General features: G+C 38.2%; 1 protein-coding gene across 1 annotated transcript in view; it reads right to left on the bottom strand.

Annotated features, from left to right (window-relative positions):
* Window positions 1–1,728: 1,728 nt before the first annotated feature.
* Window positions 1,729–17,687, bottom strand: part of LOC111863382 (helicase SKI2W) — a 60,586-nt gene continuing 44,627 nt past the window's right edge. Inside the window, exons 13-18 of the mRNA XM_033751038.1 lie at window positions 15,046–15,482; window positions 10,563–10,773; window positions 9,634–9,784; window positions 7,544–7,722; window positions 4,840–4,968; window positions 1,729–3,854 (exon numbers count right to left, since the gene is read on the bottom strand). Of these exons, the coding sequence (XP_033606929.1) occupies window positions 3,627–3,854; window positions 4,840–4,968; window positions 7,544–7,722; window positions 9,634–9,784; window positions 10,563–10,773; window positions 15,046–15,482 (1,335 nt within the window). The 3' untranslated portion in view covers window positions 1,729–3,626. The remainder of the gene's footprint in view (window positions 3,855–4,839; window positions 4,969–7,543; window positions 7,723–9,633; window positions 9,785–10,562; window positions 10,774–15,045; window positions 15,483–17,687) is intronic.

The raw sequence follows: 17,687 nt of genomic DNA, 5'->3' as shown, positions 1-17,687 counted from the left end.
ACCCATTGTATAGGAGATTAAGTGGGCCCCAGAGCCAGTCTGAACATTCTGGAGAAAAGAAAAATATCTTACCCCTGCTGGGAATCAAACATCATCTCAGTCATATCTGGCCCACAGCCTAGTCACTATGCTGGCTTCCTGCATTAGTATTGTACATATACTGATAGGTTGAAATGGGTAATTTGAAATATGTGCAATGCTAATTAACCATCACTGTTTTTGAATACATACGCCATACAAATTTTGTAACTAATAAGCCATCAACAAAGCCCACGAAGTTTGTCTTTCAGCATATGCCAGTATGAAAATGGAACTAAAGCAAAGCTTCACCATTAAAGGCAAAGAGGAAAAATTTTTATTTTTGCCTCCACTGTGGAGCATAGGGCTGATTTATCAGTTTCATGATCATTTTTACAGACAGCAGGACTCCTTGGAAAGGTAATCAGCTTGTCACAAGACCTCTACCTAAACACAGGACAATACAAACAGAATAAACGCATACACACAACAAACGTCCATGCCTTGTGCGGGATTCAAACCCGTGATCCTGGCTTCCGAGTGAGTGAAGACAGTATGTGCCTTAGACAGCTTGGCTACCGTGACTGACAGATAAGCAAATATCAACCTTTATTTTCAGTTACATATTTTAATTCATATTTAAATGACAGTATATTAACTGCACAGGTTATTTAGCATACAACAGGAGCAGACGATTATGTATGGTGAGCAACTGTTACCATGGCATGGCCTTCAGGTATGGAGGGTGCAAAAATACCGAATAAGTAGTTGCAAACACTCAGTAAGGGGTAGTCCTCCAGTCCAGAGGTTAGGCAGGGGATAGACCTCACTATGAGAACTAGCACCTTCCACAGTGTTACACAGGGCCTCAAACTTGGGCAGGCTCTTACGAACATGGTAATAAACCAGGTCCCATAAGAGGCAGGGTATTTCTTAGCTTCCCAAGGACTCTGCTGCACAGGATTGATTGGCCAGCACTGGAAAGAATTTGGATGTCACCATAGCCTATTATAATGCTTAACCTGACAGTCACTACATGTGCCTGAGAAAAACTAAAATTCTAGAGCCGATTTCTAGTGAGAATTAAACTCTGTACTTCAGAATGGAATTCGGCAACTTTACTACTGAACAGTCTTACTCTTTCAGTGCACTTTGACTAGTTAATATTTCTTTTGCCATTGCATAATTTGTATATGGAAAGTGATGGTATGTGTAATCTGTTTACAAAACTTGATTGTTTTTCCATGTATGGTTTATCTGCTATTAGGTTTACATCACATACCTTTCCATATGCTTCAAAACCTCATTATGTCCTTTGAACAAAGTAGCACATGATTTCAATTACATTAAAACAAGCTTTTTAAAGCAAAGAACACAAATGTTCGATTCGAGGTTCCCACAGCAATGCTTATGCAGAATATGGTCTTCTGGGTTGTAATGCTGCATAGTCTGGGGACAGCCCAATGTTCCCTAAAAAAAGACCAGACTATCTCCAAACTACAAACCATTAACAGTCCAGAAGACTGAACTGCACAAAGAACACAAACGTTATTATGAACCACATTACNTTTATCAGTTTCATGATCATTTTTACAGACGGTAGGACTCCTTGGAAAGGTAATCAGCTTGTCGCAAGACCTCTACCTAAACACAGGACAATACAAACAGAATAAACGCATACACACAACAAACGTCCATGCCTTGTGCGGGATTCAAACCCGTGATCCTGGCTTCCGAGTGAGTGAAGACAGTATGTGCCTTAGACAGCTTGGCTACCGTGACTGACAGATAAGCAAATATCAACCTTTATTTTCAGTTACATATTTTAATTCATATTTAAATGACAGTATATTAACTGCACAGGTTATTTAGCATACAACATGAGCAGACGATTATGTATGGTGAGCAACTGTTACCATGGCATGGCCTTCAGGTATGGAGGGTGCAAAAATACCGAATAAGTAGTTGCAAACACTCAGTAAGGGGTAGTCCTCCAGTCCAGAGGTTAGGCAGGGGATAGACCTCACTATGAGAACTAGCACCTTCCACAGTGTTACACAGGGCCTCAAACTTGGGCAGGCTCTTACGAACATGGTAATAAACCAGGTCCCATAAGAGGCAGGGTATTTCTTAGCTTCCCAAGGACTCTGCTGCACAGGATTGATTGGCCAGCACTGGAAAGAATTTGGATGTCACCATAGCCTATTATAATGCTTAACCTGACAGTCACTACATGTGCCTGAGAAAAACTAAAATTCTAGAGCCGATTTCTAGTGAGAATTAAACTCTGTACTTCAGAATGGAATTCGGCAACTTTACTACTGAACAGTCTTACTCTTTCAGTGCACTTTGACTAGTTAATATTTCTTTTGCCATTGCATAATTTGTATATGGAAAGTGATGGTATGTGTAAACTGTTTACAAAACTTGATTGTTTTTCCATGTATGGCTTGTCTGCTATTAGGTTTACATCACATACCTTTCCATATGCTTCAAAACCTCATTATGTCCTTTGAACAAAGTAGCACATGATTTCAATTACATTAAAACAAGCTTTTTAAAGCAAAGAACACAAATGTTCGATTCGAGGTTCCCACAGCAATGCTTATGCAGAATATGGTCTTCTGGGTTGTAATGCTGCATAGTCTGGGGACAGCCCAATGTTCCCTAAAAAAAGACCAGACTGTCTCCAAACTACAAACCATTAACAGTCCAGAAGACTGAACTGCACAAAGAACACAAACGTTATTATGAACCGCATTACCAGGCCTCAATAACAAAGTTCTTGTTCATTTTGAATTTAAACATATGGATTTTCATGCTAATTTTTAGTGAAACACTGAATGGGAGTACAATGAAAGCTCCATTTAACATTCTTTGATTTTAGGTTTTTTCTTAATTAACATATAATTTCAGAGATTGCAAGTCAACATACTCGTGTTAAAATTACCTCAATTTAGTGTTAAAAACCAGTGGTACCCAAAGAAATCTTAAACAGGGGTTTCACTGTATTTCTTCGATTCACAGGTTCTAAGTTACACGTTAAGCTTTAGTCAGTATACTTTACTCTCAAATTGGTACTGTAAATATTAAAGTTATGAACAGTATGCTGTCATTATCGTGACATGCGGGCTGACAGCTAGAATAAGGAACCAGAGAAACAGCTTCGTAAATACAGAACAGTACCAAAGCAACATATGTAGACAACAATGGAAGAACTGCTGGAAGCGGTGTTTTCTGTGTGGTCCACGATGAGGCTACATAAGGAATCAGTGGAGTGGAGTTGGGTTAGTTGAGAGCCGACAGTTGGAGCAATGAGTTAGTTTTGGGACAGTCACCAGAACTTGAGCATAAAAGCAGAGGACATCATTGGGATCCATCACAAGGCAATGACTGGTGAAGGGAGAGCAGACTGTAGAGTGTGCAAATTACCAATAGTGCTATAGTTACTTGTTATGATCTGTAAGTGTTCAATAAATTCAATTATCAATCCAAACCCTGCCTCTAGTCACACACCATAAGACTGTGAAATATATTGTCTTGAATCCTGCTAGTTTCATTCATCACCAATCAGGCAAAGTCTTTCATGTAGAATCTCATAATATATGCTACAGACTGGGTTTAGGATTGTCTTCACTTGTATACAGACTAGCAACAAATACAATGTCTCTCTTGATAGCATCTGATGCTTCCTGCATCTTCTGTTTAAGTGCTGGATCTCCAATTCGGTGGGCAGCATTCTTCACATCACATAATGTTTCATTTAACTGCTGGATACACCGCACAATGATGCCTTCCTGGACGTCATCAGTTAACTGCATAATCTCACAAAAAGGCTGCAAGCACATATTTGAGACTATTTTAACACACACAACAATTTTATATGCATTCAAATACAACTACAAATATACAGAACCCTCTTCACACATTAGGTTCCAAGGTATATTTGCTTTTTAATAAAGCACTGTATCAATGTGTTTTAGGGCCTAAGAAGCTGGATGCAATTATCCTAATATTTTAGTAATTATATATATACAGTATTTTCAGTGTGTTATGCCTTTGTTCATCTCAACAGATCATTTGTTCCACACAGTTCAGCTGATGACATGAGTATGCTTGATAAAACTTAAATCTCTCATCCCTGCATTCAGCTATAACTTTAAGCACACCAAGGGACCACAGAACTTGGCCTTTTATTCTTAAAGCAGAGTGACTACAGTGATCAGAAAAATACATACTTTTTATTTACATGCCAAGTATTCCTAGAAAGAAATGAAAGGCTCAACAGCATCTTTCCTTTGGAACAGGGAATAAACAACCTAATCCATGGGAAGAACAGAAGTTGTTTATAATATATTTTATGCACCATGCATGGATTCTGATGCATTTAATTCCCTGTGAGTCACAAACCTCTAACCCTATAAAACCATCAGGAATGAAGTTGTTAGGACATGCCTGCACACACAAAACATACTACCTTTGGGGTACGTAATCTTAATATGAAAGTTTTGTCAAAAAGATAAAACATCAATTGTGTTATGTGCTGTAACATCATGTTTATCATACAGCTTAAATGGCAGTGGCTTTGTTTCCATGTTAAATGTTCATGTGACTACCACAAATTTCATGAAGGATGTCCTATTACAAATATGTTGACAAATATCTAATTATTTTCCTTCTCAAGGTTGATACATTAATGATGTCAAAGTTCAAATACAGATACACTTAATGAACTGTTCTGTATATTTTCCTGACAGACTGCTCCTGCTTGAAACCCTTTTAATTACAAAACCATGCCAAGAATTTTATGTATGAACTTACTTTTCCTTGAGCCCATTCATACACAACCTCCACGAGCCCAGAGTTCAGTTTATCGTGTCCTGACTCTATGCCATACTTCCTCTCCATACATTCCACATTTTTTGCTATTTCTTCAATCTGTCGTACACCCTGCAAGTAAAAAAACAGAGGTACTAAATAATACTTCATGGTAACTACAACACTAATTTCGCATACAAATTTAATGCAACAAATAAATCATAACTAGCACAGTACAGTCCTACAGATGGCAGTCCTGTCATCACTGTTATTGTGTACTGTAGTTGTATAGCAAGTGTCACGTAACTTTGAAAAAGGCCAAGAGTAACCTTGAATGCCAGAAGAAACATTTCAGACACGGGCGTGGATGGTGGGAGAAATGACAGGCAGCCAGCGGAAGAACAAGTGTTAAGAAACTCCTCCCACCACAAGCTATGCATGTGATTTGACTATGAATGCGGGGCCTTGTTCGAAGTTACGTGACACTGTCTATAATATGTAAGATCTGAAGCTGTCATAGAGAATAAATGTGCTGAAATGTTCTTCAGCAATCAGCCGTGTCAATGATAAGTTAAAAACCAACATTTCTGAGAAGGAAGAGATCTTGGAAACATTGGTTTTTAAATCAACAATGACATGGCTGATTGCCAGAAAAGATTTTAGAATAGACCTGTTATATTGCTCAGAGGATAAGAACTTAAACTCTACTCCACAGCAAATACCAAATTAATAAACAGCAGAAATGAGATTTATAACGGCTATCAACAGTTACAGAATGGAGTCCTCAACGGAGAAAAATAAAAAAAGAGAAACAAAAACATGTATTCTATACCCATCATGCTTCAGCTGTATTAGCACTGCAGAAAGAGACCTGCATACTCATATGAATTGACAGATCCAAAAAACTGCTCTAAGGTGGTGGTGAAATCTCTACCCTGGACAGCAGGTACTGATCCCAGTTACCCAGCCCACAGCCAGTCACTCTACACACTGAGTTATCCTAGCCCATACATATTTAGGAAAAGAGAGTTAAACTTTTATCATCCAGGAACAGAATTTTTAATCTCCTTGGGGAGCTGGCAATTGGATTTTAACTTGGTGTAACAGCATGAGTAGTGAAATAATACAATGCTTAGCCAGCTGCACCACACATAAGGCCAATACGCATTAATCAAAACAAATACCTGCAGATTTACATGTCAAGTATGAAGGTTCAATAAATAAGGTCCCCTACGTCACAAATTAAATGAGAAGTCATGACAGTGTTCAATGTAACTCATTTATTCCAATAAGTATCACCATTTTCTCATAGAAACTGGGGTCTTACATTCACAACCACTCACCAAGAGCTGTTTCCACGTCTTTATAATTGCATCTTAGCATCTGACTGACCAACTTTTGCACTATTTGTTGCACGTTGTGCTACAACTTACAGGAAAGAAAAAGCTCAAGTAACACAAATGTTACATGCTAGGAAACCTTACTTATTGAACATCCCTCATATGTGCCAGAGTAAGGGGTGACTTATTCATAAAACAAATTCAACGTGAAGCATTTTTTAAAGTCTGTTATAAAGGGAGACTGCCTCTGTGGTCTAGTGGTCAGAGTTCCCAGCTACAGATCCAGAGGTTCCGGGTTCGATTCGCGGCGCTACCAGACTTTCTGAGAAGTAGTTGGTCTGGAACGGGGTCCAATCAGCCTTCTGAGGTTAATTGAGGAGCTAATTCAAGGAAATAGTGGCTCCAGTCTAGAAAACCGAGATTAATGGCCACGGGGATTTGTTGCGCTGACCAAGTGACACCCTGACCGCGCCACAGCTCAAGTGTTTAGTCACTGCCTTCCCACCGTTGCGGCCCAGGTTCAATCCCTGGTCTGGCCAAGTGGGATTTGTGGTGGACAAAGTGGCGCTGGGGCAGGTTTTCTTCAAGTACTTCAGTTTCCCCTGCCAATCTTCATTCCACCAAATTCTCCATTATCATAATCACCCAGGGCAGGTACAATAGGCCAATCAGTGGCCGCCATGCTGAGTGGACCGAGCACTAACTTTGCTGACAAGCAGCGGTCGCTCGGTCAGTATAGTTCATTTGCGGACTATAGGCCACAGAGTTTGTTTTTTGTTTTATTATGATATGGGGAGATTCATAAAACCTTAAAAAACACACCCATCAACCACAGGGCATAATTAAGAAACACTCACAAATCTCCAATACTAAAGCTATCACTGTAACAGGCTGTAAAGGCCCGCAGGGTTGCGAGATGTCAAGACTCCCAAATTTTCTCTAGACAATTGGCTTATAGATGGTGGTAAGGTTGTCAGCCTTATGTGCCAGCCACTCTTTACCACCCAGGAAAATTCCTGGTACTCATTTCTGTTAGAGGCTGAGTTGACCCCAGGGTTATAATGCAGCTAGAAGGATTAGGTGAATTGAAAAAAATCCACTTCATCGGGACTTCAACCCGCGACCTTCTGACTTTTAGCATAGTGCCTCAACCAACTACACTGCCACAAGCCCCTCAAGCTCAAATACTGGCACTTATAACATTCTTAAGCCCCAAACTACATATAATGCCCTTGCCTGATTTCCAACTATTTCACCACTTCAATTTTTTTCTCCCGGCATGTCTTCATAATTTAGAGCATGTAATATGACACGAGACAGATTGAGAAATTCTATTTCAGATATGTACAGAAATTACAATGAATTACCTTTTTAAGTGTCTCTGTTAGAACTGGTTCAGTTTTTCTTTTCTGCTGGAAGACAAGACATGACAGCAGTGCAGCTATCTCAGCTGGTTGCTTATCAGCCAAGACGCAATGCAGCACCATTTCAGTGATCATCAGCTCATGATTCCCCATTTCACAAGCAACCCGTCCCTTCAGCTGGACTGTCATCAACCACATCAACAGCCAATGAGACAGATCATATAGAAATATTTTCTTAAGATGGTGCTAATTAACATTTATTCACTAATCAAAGAAAATCATAAATTATCCTTCACAAATATGAACATTTCCATAAGAAATGAAGTTCACATAACACAAGTGCTGTATAGATGTATATGAAAAGTTCTTTTGTGACATCAGGCAAATCTTGAGACCATAAGCTTGTCTTAAAAGTAAAGTACATACCTATACAACCACAGGATTTACAAGGATGGTGAAATTTCACAACAACCAAATCTGACTATCCTTTGTATTCTTCAAATCTCACTCCTCAATATGTCTACTTTATTCACTATATTTAGCACCTACTGGCTTCATTTTGTTCTCAAAGCTGGAAACCACCCACAAGGGAAAGGCATTTCAGAAGGTGGCAGGTTTTTCATAATGTAATATAGGAAATGAACATCCTGCAAGGAGAGCATCAGAACTGCTTCTGCAAGGGGCAGGATCACTGGAATCATTGCATGCAATGCTTTGAAGTGGTACCTATGACTAAGAGGCACGACTTTTAGTTCATAAAAAAAATGGGGAAAAAAATCAGTCCCAGAATATTATGGTCCCCAGTTGTATTCCTAATCCTTAAGTGTCTATCCATTCATCACACAATCAGATAGAACTAAGAACTAAAAGGAGCAGAGGTAGCATAGTCTGTATAGCGACTGGCTACTGGCTGAATAACCAAGGGGTTGGAGTTTGGTCCCAGTAGAGTCAAGATTTTTCTCTTCTCCAAGTCATCCAGACTGGCTCTGAGGTCCATCCAACGTCCTATCCAATGGGTACCTGGAGCTCTTTCACCAGGCGTAAAGCGGCCGGGAAGTGAAGCTGACCACTCACCTCCAGCTAATGTTAAGGTGAAGAAAAGGTGGATCTATACATCCACTCCCCCATATGCCCTCAGGGCGTAGTACTTAATTCGTTAAATACACAGACAACTTTACCTGCTTACTGAGGACTAAAATCATGAGTTAGGAACCAGGAAAAGCAAAAATCCTACAAAAATGTCACACCTTCCATAGCTTCCAAGCCATTTCTTTTGATGTTGTTCTATATACACACACACATAAAGGGCAAAGGAAAAAAATATCTTTTCAGGTACAACTGACATACTGTATTGTATATTTCACTCTACTCAGCGCTACAGGGTAAAAAGAGACAAGAAATTAAATTTCATATACACTCAACTCTCGATTATCCAGGATAATGGTGGGGATGGAAATCACGATTAATTGAAAACCCGGTTAAGACAAATTTTATTAAAAGTAGTACTGTAATACTGTACCTTCATAATATACTATAGGCCTACCTGTATTTAAATTTATTCAATCTCATTTTTATGTCATCTCATGGCCTATTTAATACTTTTTTTACATTACACTGAAGTATGAATTAGTTATTTCAATCACAGTGTTCAACAACATCCAACACTTTTTACGAATATTCACACTTAACACTTAAAAAATTTAATATTGTCGTTTGCTTTTTCACGGCATTTTCCTTTCTACGGATATCCGTACGAAGCCTACGTAATATTAGCTTGTCACTTAATAAACTGATTCCAAATGATTAAGAGCAGCACCATGTGATATTTTCTTACTAGCACCACTGTCCACCTCTTCCTCATTCTCACTTTCTTCCCACTCTTCTGGCTGCACCCCCACTGCTTAACATTTCGAAGCCCGGTTCACACGAGTTTCTGTTCNTAGCCCCGGTTAAGCCGCAAACCAGTTTATCCGCCCCCGGATAATCAAGAGTTGAGTGTATGTCTTTCCTGATATGTAAGAAATGGTGATTCTCTAAAAGTTATCTGCGTAATGCATCACTAAAATATTCATATAACTCCTTTTTTCACTCACCTGAATTATTTTTGTCTATGTACCCAAGTTCTTGAAGCACACATACTCTTTCTTTAAACTCTGGATACAGTGATAGGCTTCTGGGTGATTTCTTGTACAGCAAATCTTCTCTCTTCTGTTCCAGTTGCTTACATCTGAATACTTCTTTAAACTGGTGAACCAACAAAATGTATCACTTCCCCAGATGATTTATGTGATTGAAACAATTACTTTAACTTTACATTTAGATAAAATTATAAGAGGATCATCACATACCAGTATAAGGACATGGTGTTGGAGCCTCATCAGATCTTCTGCATAAGTTACCCTTTAGCATATAGCATTTAATCTTGCTTGTACTTATTCATTGCCAGAGAGTTTTTAAATCTAAAAGCTCAATTTTGCAGAGGGTCATAAAATAATTTGAAGTTAATACATTTTTCAGCTATCTTCAAATAAAAACTAGATTGTTAAGAATGAACCCATTTTCCTTTGTACAGAATTCCGAAAAACAGAAATTTGCTATTTCAAATTCTCAGTCATCTCATAAAAGGATTCAATAGTTGATAACCATGAATGTTGATTATACAGAAACAGAAGCACTGAAAGGACAACACATTTTTCACTCTTCTATGAAATTAAAAAATGGGGAAAAAAATAATAAAAAAATAAAAAAATGCTGTATTATATTACTCTCTTTCCTGAAGTCTGTACCACTACGATACAGAGGAATCTTAAAACTATCAAGTCATTAAGATACACAATTTGTCTCTGATCAATATTTGGAGGTCACCACATGCACATATGCAAAGATATTTATTACCTATACTATATACTTATTCAAGTGTACAACTTTTACTTAACTTACTTAAGAGCCTGCTGTATGGAAAGGAAAAATTATGTTGTGAATAATGAATATGTATATGAGAATATATAATATATTGTATTACCAGTTGTTCAAAGTTGGCAATATTCATGCTCGTGCAATCATTTAACTTCTGCTCTAGATCATTCAGTTTCTGTAGTACGTCAAAGTTCTTCAAATGTATATCTTTGGCTGGGCCCACAAATTCCAGAGGCACAGTGCCTGATGACACATTCTTAGTAAACTCTGTCAGCCTTTGGACAGCTTGACTGCATGTCTGTCCAGGCGGATCATCTCTAAGAATAAGAAATAAATGGTAATTGTCTCACACACAAACACACAATTGCCAAAGACAGCATGGTGATCCCATAAGACTACTTTCTTTCTTTAATAGAAGTGGGTATGAAAAGCTTAAAATGTGGCTGTTCTGAGAGATGTAAATAAAACTGTTACATTTTACAATACATCTGTTTAAGTTGTTTCAAGCATATGTTCATGTCTTGTCACCACAGTAAATGAACAGCCAATAAATGTTTTGAAAAATGTACTAATGTTCAAGCGTTTGGAATATACAATTATAAACCAAAATTATATTCTTGTAGAAATTAAAAGCAGACCACATTTCAGAATCAATAACGTCCTTCATTTTAGAATCAGTTCAGTTATTTTACAGTTTCTCCTATAAATTCATATATATATATATATAATTAAAATGTTATCTTCTGTTTTATATGAGCATAAAACTTGATGTGAGGGCACAACACACTTTGAGGGTGTTCAAGAAGAAAGTGGTAAGAATATTTGATCTTAGGAGATATGAACAGATAAATGGCAAAAATTACATATGGAGGAGCTTCACAAGTTGTTAAAATTAATATTTCTACCATTAACACATAAATTTATTAAATAGAATAAAATTAAAATAATTAATATACTGATGTTTGGAATGTATAAATATTAATCTAATTATTTAAAAGAACAACAGGAAGCCAAATTTGAGATTTACAATTTACACTCATCTCACCTAAAAGTGTTAGAGGATTAAAACAAAAATGATAAGATGGACAAGGCACACAGTAATCACAGTTATTAAGAATTATGACAATCTTCAAAAATTTGTTTCGAGAAATTTCAAAAGAAGAGGTCATCCATATATTTTTCAAATTCCAAACGAATAAAAGGTGCTTATTTGGAACCTTATCCATTTCTTCCAGATTAGGTAAGGCAGAAACAATACTAGTACAATTCAATATATTGTCATGTGATGGAGTAACTACAGATGGGGTTTGGATTGGTAATTGGATTTGCTGAACATTTACAGATTGTAACTATATAAGTAACTATAGCGCTATTGCTAATTCACATACTGTGCGGTTCGCTACAGCATGTATTAAGCCTTCTCAATCTGCTGTGTCTTCACCAGTTGTTGCCTGGTGATGGATCCCAACAGTGCCCTCTGCTTCCTTACTCACATTCTTACTGGCTGGCGACTGTCTCACAACTGACTCATTGCTCCAACTGTTGACTTTCGACACAACTCCTTTATGACTGGCAGATTACCACTAATCAGATAGTCTTGGTGCCAAGCCCTTTGGGGCTCACAATCAGTTTCTTTTTACAACTGAACCCTTCCAGTCATACCTTATGTACCATCTAATCTGATGACAGGATGGGTTCGTCTCTTTTGAATAGGCTTCGCCTTCTGTCAAGTGTATGTATCACACATACAGAATGTTACCGAAAATTCTTCCTTTTACACTACAACAGTAGCTCAGTCACTTGAACACTCAGAAGCTAAACCACCACCAAGTTTAAGCTGCTTGTAATTTCTATGTCTGCCATTGCCTTGTCCTATGCTGTGAACATGTTCATTCTCATGACTTCATATGACTTCTATTTGTTGCCTGCACAATAATTGTTATGTAATCATATACACATAGGGGTTGAAAGCTGTGTGCAAATCACAGATTGGTGTCCACCTTGGAAAATTTCCAATGGTGTGGAGAACGTTGATTTGCAGCCACTGCAATTTTAAGAGGTGGGTGCATGCCACTAATTCCCAAGTGGGGCAAGCGTGCCATTATCAGTGCTTCATGGAGGGTCAGTTTCGTGTTGGTGCTTAAAACTCACTTCTGGGTAGGGAGTAGGTTCTAATATATGTTCTGAAGGCCTTGTCTTCAGTCATTTGCATGTGCAGTCTCCATGTAAACCTCTTATTGACGATCACACCCAGATATTTCACATGACTGACGAAGGGGATATTCTGTCCATTCAGTGTAAGATGAGCCTCAGGGTGCCTAAGCCTATGAGGAAAGTAGATGGCCTGAGGCTTATCTTCACTGATTTTCATGATCCAGTGTTCAGACCACGTCTCAACAGCACTGACACTTCACTGCAGCTTTCTGAGAACATAACCCTATCTGCAGTTTGTCGCATATATAAAGGTGTCATTAGTAAAGACACCCAGATAGGCACACACACACTGTACAATTCGGGGCACAGGAATGAACCTTGTGACACCCCTGGTTGTATATCCCTTGGCATAGACATTAAACCTTCAACCAACACTCTGAATTTTCTCTAAGAAAGGAGCTAATAATCTTGATTAGAATGTAAAAATTTTAATTTAGATAATTTATATAACATGCAAAAGTGACATGCTGTATGAGAGGCTTTTTCAATATCCAAGAATACCGCAGCTGCAGGCATGTTATTGTTGAAATTTAAGGTGATGTGATCTGTAAGTCTCATACATTGAAGTGTTGTGCTGTGATGGGCATGGAAACCGAACTGGCATGCATTATGCAGGCCTCTTTCTTCAATGTGCCTTTGGACTATTTTCAGAATAACCTTCTAGAATAGTTTGCCTATGGTGAACAAGAGGCCAATCAGACGTAAATTTTGAGGGAGGTTTTGTTCCTGACCAAGTTTTTGTAATGCTGTAACTTCTGCTTCTTTACAAGGCTTTGGAAAATGGGACAGCTGAGAGCAGTGATTACATTAATATGTCAGATGTACCAGTGGTCTTCCTGGAAAATGCCTCAGGCATCTGTTTGGAATACCATCAAGTCCTCAAGTGTTTCTTAATTTCAACGAATTTACTAATTCATGTATGTCGAAAGGTCTTACTTTTCCCAATGGGGTGTCACCTACAGATGTGAGCAGAGTTTGGACTGTAATCTCCACTGGTCACTCATGGTTTTCGTCACATAGGTCATGAGATGTGAACTGGTTTTCTAAACAAACTGCAATCGCATTGGTTTTCTTGTTCAGGCAATATGTTGTTCTTAAAGACCCATGAATGGTGGTCAGTGTCTTTGGTACATCCGTTTCCATAAGCGATTTTGCAACAGGCCACACAGCTTGAAGTGCGACCTCACAGTTCCCTACTTTTGTCTCCCCCCATTTGAGTGCCTTTCTGCAGGTAATTCATCTGCTGTTTTACATGATGGATCCTGGGTTACTTGCCACAGTTTACTTAACCTCCGCTTATGTTTTAGCAGACTGTCCAGAGCAGGCAGATAGTTGTTAAGCCCTAGAGTGTAATTTTGCCTGTTGATGGCCTATATACTGAAGCTATAGAGGCACTGAAGTCACAGGCTGCTTTATCGGCTTCTTCTCAAGTTAATTTGGATTCTTGGTGAAATTCAGAGGCCAGGCTTTGAAACGCCTCTAAATCTGCGAATCTGTCAACCGGGTCTGAAAGGTTCCTAGTTCTAATATGACTCAGTAAGTGGAAAACGACTGGTAGGCGATCTGAGTCCAGAATGTCGGAAACAATGACTTCTGACAGTCGAACAACAATATGAACGCTCATTAATTGTCCTGATTATAACACCTCAGCATGGACTGCACAGAAAACAGTTCCTCTGTTGCTGTTTCCACTGTTATGCGTGCAGTTTTTTGTGCAAACTGCACAGAAAACACCATTTCTCTGTTGGTGTTTATGGGCAGTCGCCTATCTTGCAGTTGCCACCTAGCAATGGGTTTACATGCCACAATTTGATCCTGAAGATCTATATGATGGTAGCTCAGAACATACATCTAACAACTTCTTAAAAACAATAAAACATGGTAACTGTACAATATGGCAGTATATTGGTGCGCAGAATCTCTGTAAGGTGACATGTGAAATTAGTTTACATTTCATGAACAAATCTACAAACTTTCTAAGAAACACTCTGCTTTGGTTTAATTTCTTATAATGTGATACACATAAAGTTAGAAAAATTCTTGACAAATGGTGTGATTTTCTGTGTGCCTGTGCCACCAAGCTCTTTATCTCCTGAAATATCCTTTGTAGAAATGGCAATTTTGGATCAGAAACATTACTGCCACAGAGTAAATAAGAGAGAAATTGTAATATACTTTAAACCTATAATATAGTCCATCAGATGCCTGAATTTTTCCACACCAAGTATGACTGCTACACTCACTTGTCTGTGATATTATGGTCAATACCAACTGCCATACTGCAAACAATTCAACCATATCACAAGGAAAAAGTAACAGTGTGGAAGGTATGAGAATAAAATATCTCATCTTTGCTGGTAATTTATGAGCCTTACCTGAACCTGGATATTTGCCTCTTCTCCCAGTCCTGAATCACTAAATTAGTGTCTACACTGACTTTGTTCTTCACAATGTCTATTATATCATCGGTTGTCACAGTCAGAATTGTATGTCCACCCACTTCATCTGGGACAAAAATTTTCTTTTTGTTTGCCAGACCAAGCATCTTGTACCATAATGGATCAGGTTTATATTGTTCTTCGGACTTCTCTTTGTCAGATGATGCAACAGAGAGTTGAATCTCATCACCATAATCAACTGTTCTAGTTTTCTCATCATTACACAGAACCAGTACTCTGAAGGCTCTATCTTTCTTGATTGTTTCCAAACTCAGCAGGATCCCAAGCTTATTGATGTGTTCCTTGTGGCTAATCAGCAGCATCCTACCTGGTGTCAGTTCTTTCACGTACTTGGGTTCTGCCAAAAATTCTTTCTGCAACATATTTCATGTTCAAATGTAGTAACATGACCTTTACAGTAAACTGAATGTTTACTCAGGGACTCAAACATACAAAAAATATGAACAAAGACCAATTCCCAACAGCAGCAATATAATATCATTAAACAAGAGCAATAAATTCTTAAAGGTCAAGAAAGAGACTGTCTGCACAGCTCTCTTAAGACAAAAGGAGATGTAAGTCTGTATTTCAGCATTCTGTTGCAAATTTTTAACCAAACGTCTATGTATTCACAGTCTGTCAATAACGCAACAATTGTTTATTCACCATTTAACACTTAACACAACATGTTTCAGCCACAGATGGCCATCTTCAGATGTTTTAATGTGTCCAACTGTTACACTGTTCTGAAGTGCGCTAAATTGTGCATTGCAGTCCACTTAAAATAAATAATTACTTAATATCCATTAAATTTTTTTTATTAAAACTTTTCATAAAATCCTATTCCACCTCATATGGGGTGTCGTCCACTTGTTTACAGTTATGTTTATTCCAGAAAGTGTTTTTCAGCAGCTCATTTTCCTGTTCATTAGCCCGCTGTTTTGCTACATCTGCGATCTGTAATCTCTTACTTGTGTGTTGTTACCTTTAGCAGCTATATAAATAAATGATTGTCGCATTATTGACAGATAGTGAATGCACAGATGACAAGGCCTATTCTCTGAATATGGTGATGACAATCAGCACTGACGTAGAATTTGAGGTTCTCATGGTAGTGACTATGAAAAGTACCATCTTCTAGGATGTGACTCCACATAGTCTGGTAGCAGTGTACCAGTGATTCAGAGAAATGCACTGCCTCTATCTTCAGATTTGGTCATGAAGATGGAGACAGCAGTCCTCTGAAATGTCAACAAATGTCTACCAGACTACAGAGATCGTGTCCCAGAAGATGATGTGCTTCACGTTACAGTGCAACTTTGACATTACGAGATTTGATAAAATTAAGAAACATGCTTGTTCTAAAGGATACTTGTCGTCGTTGCCGCCGCCACCACCACCACCACCAACCACTGGCACGACAGCCATTCGTGAGCCCTGGCCTTCCTCAGGATTGCTCGCCATTCTTCTCCATTCGATGCTACATTCCTCCAGTTCTTTACGCCCAAAATTCTTATGTCCTGCCACACACATTCTTCCCATCGTAATCTTGGTCTTCCCACTCTCCTACTTCCTTCTGGTTTAGTATTAAGTATTTTCCTAATCGTTCTATTCTCACTGGCACGTATTATGTGTCCAGTCCATTCAAGCCTCTTCACCTTTATAAATCCAATAATGTCTGGTTCATTAAACAGTTTGTATAGCTCATGGTTATACCTCTTCCTCCATATTCCATTTTCTTCCACTGGCCCAAAGCTATATCTCAAGATCCTCCTTTCAAATATAGTTAACAGTCTTTCATACCATCTTGACTGTGGCCACGTCTCAGAGGCATAAGATAGCACTGATCTTATAAATACTATATACATCACAATTTTGGTTTTCCTGGGTATTAATTAGGATTTCAGGTGTTTCCTAAGGCCATGGAGACATTTATTTGCCGCAAGTACACGCTTTTTTATTTCATCACTAGGGCCCGGATTTCTATGACATGTCATATTTTTTTCCTAGGGTTTATTCCTATTTTAAAATGTAATTATGCATGTTTCCAGTCATTCTTATTGAAATTATGTCATTTTTATTGTGCATATAAATGCATATTTTAGAGTTTTACTGGTTTTCCAGCATATTTTGGCATAATTTTGAAATAAGGTCATATTTTTGTCATTTTAGAAACAATTCTTTGATATAATGTAAAATTTCGGCTCCATAATATTTAGTATTACAAAATAAATTTCAGGCTGGACTGTTGCTTCAATGTGGAATAGAGTTCAAGTACATGAAGTTCGTATTAAAAACCATATTTTTGACTGGACTGTACTTGCAGTTACAAAGGCGAAAATTTGTGAAATGCAGCATTTATGACCTGGCAAGCCGGCCTTTCCCAGTCGAGGCAGGAGGGAGGCAAGTGTAACGGGTATTCTCCTATTGTACTCCGTCTTACTATAAGGTATATACATCCCATTCTTTCTTGGAGGGCTTAGAAGTATTCTATTTATATATGTGGAGGGCGTTATAATACTTCAGTTTGACTTTACAATGCCTAAAGTGAGTACATGTAGTTCAAGGAGCGCAAAGTT

Source organism: Cryptotermes secundus, unplaced genomic scaffold, assembly GCF_002891405.2.
Source record: "Cryptotermes secundus unplaced genomic scaffold, Csec_1.0 scaffold568, whole genome shotgun sequence".
Lineage (NCBI taxonomy): Eukaryota > Metazoa > Arthropoda > Insecta > Blattodea > Kalotermitidae > Cryptotermes > Cryptotermes secundus.
The sequence above is the reverse complement of the archived record's forward strand: the minus strand, read 5'-3'. Positions and strand labels throughout refer to the sequence as shown.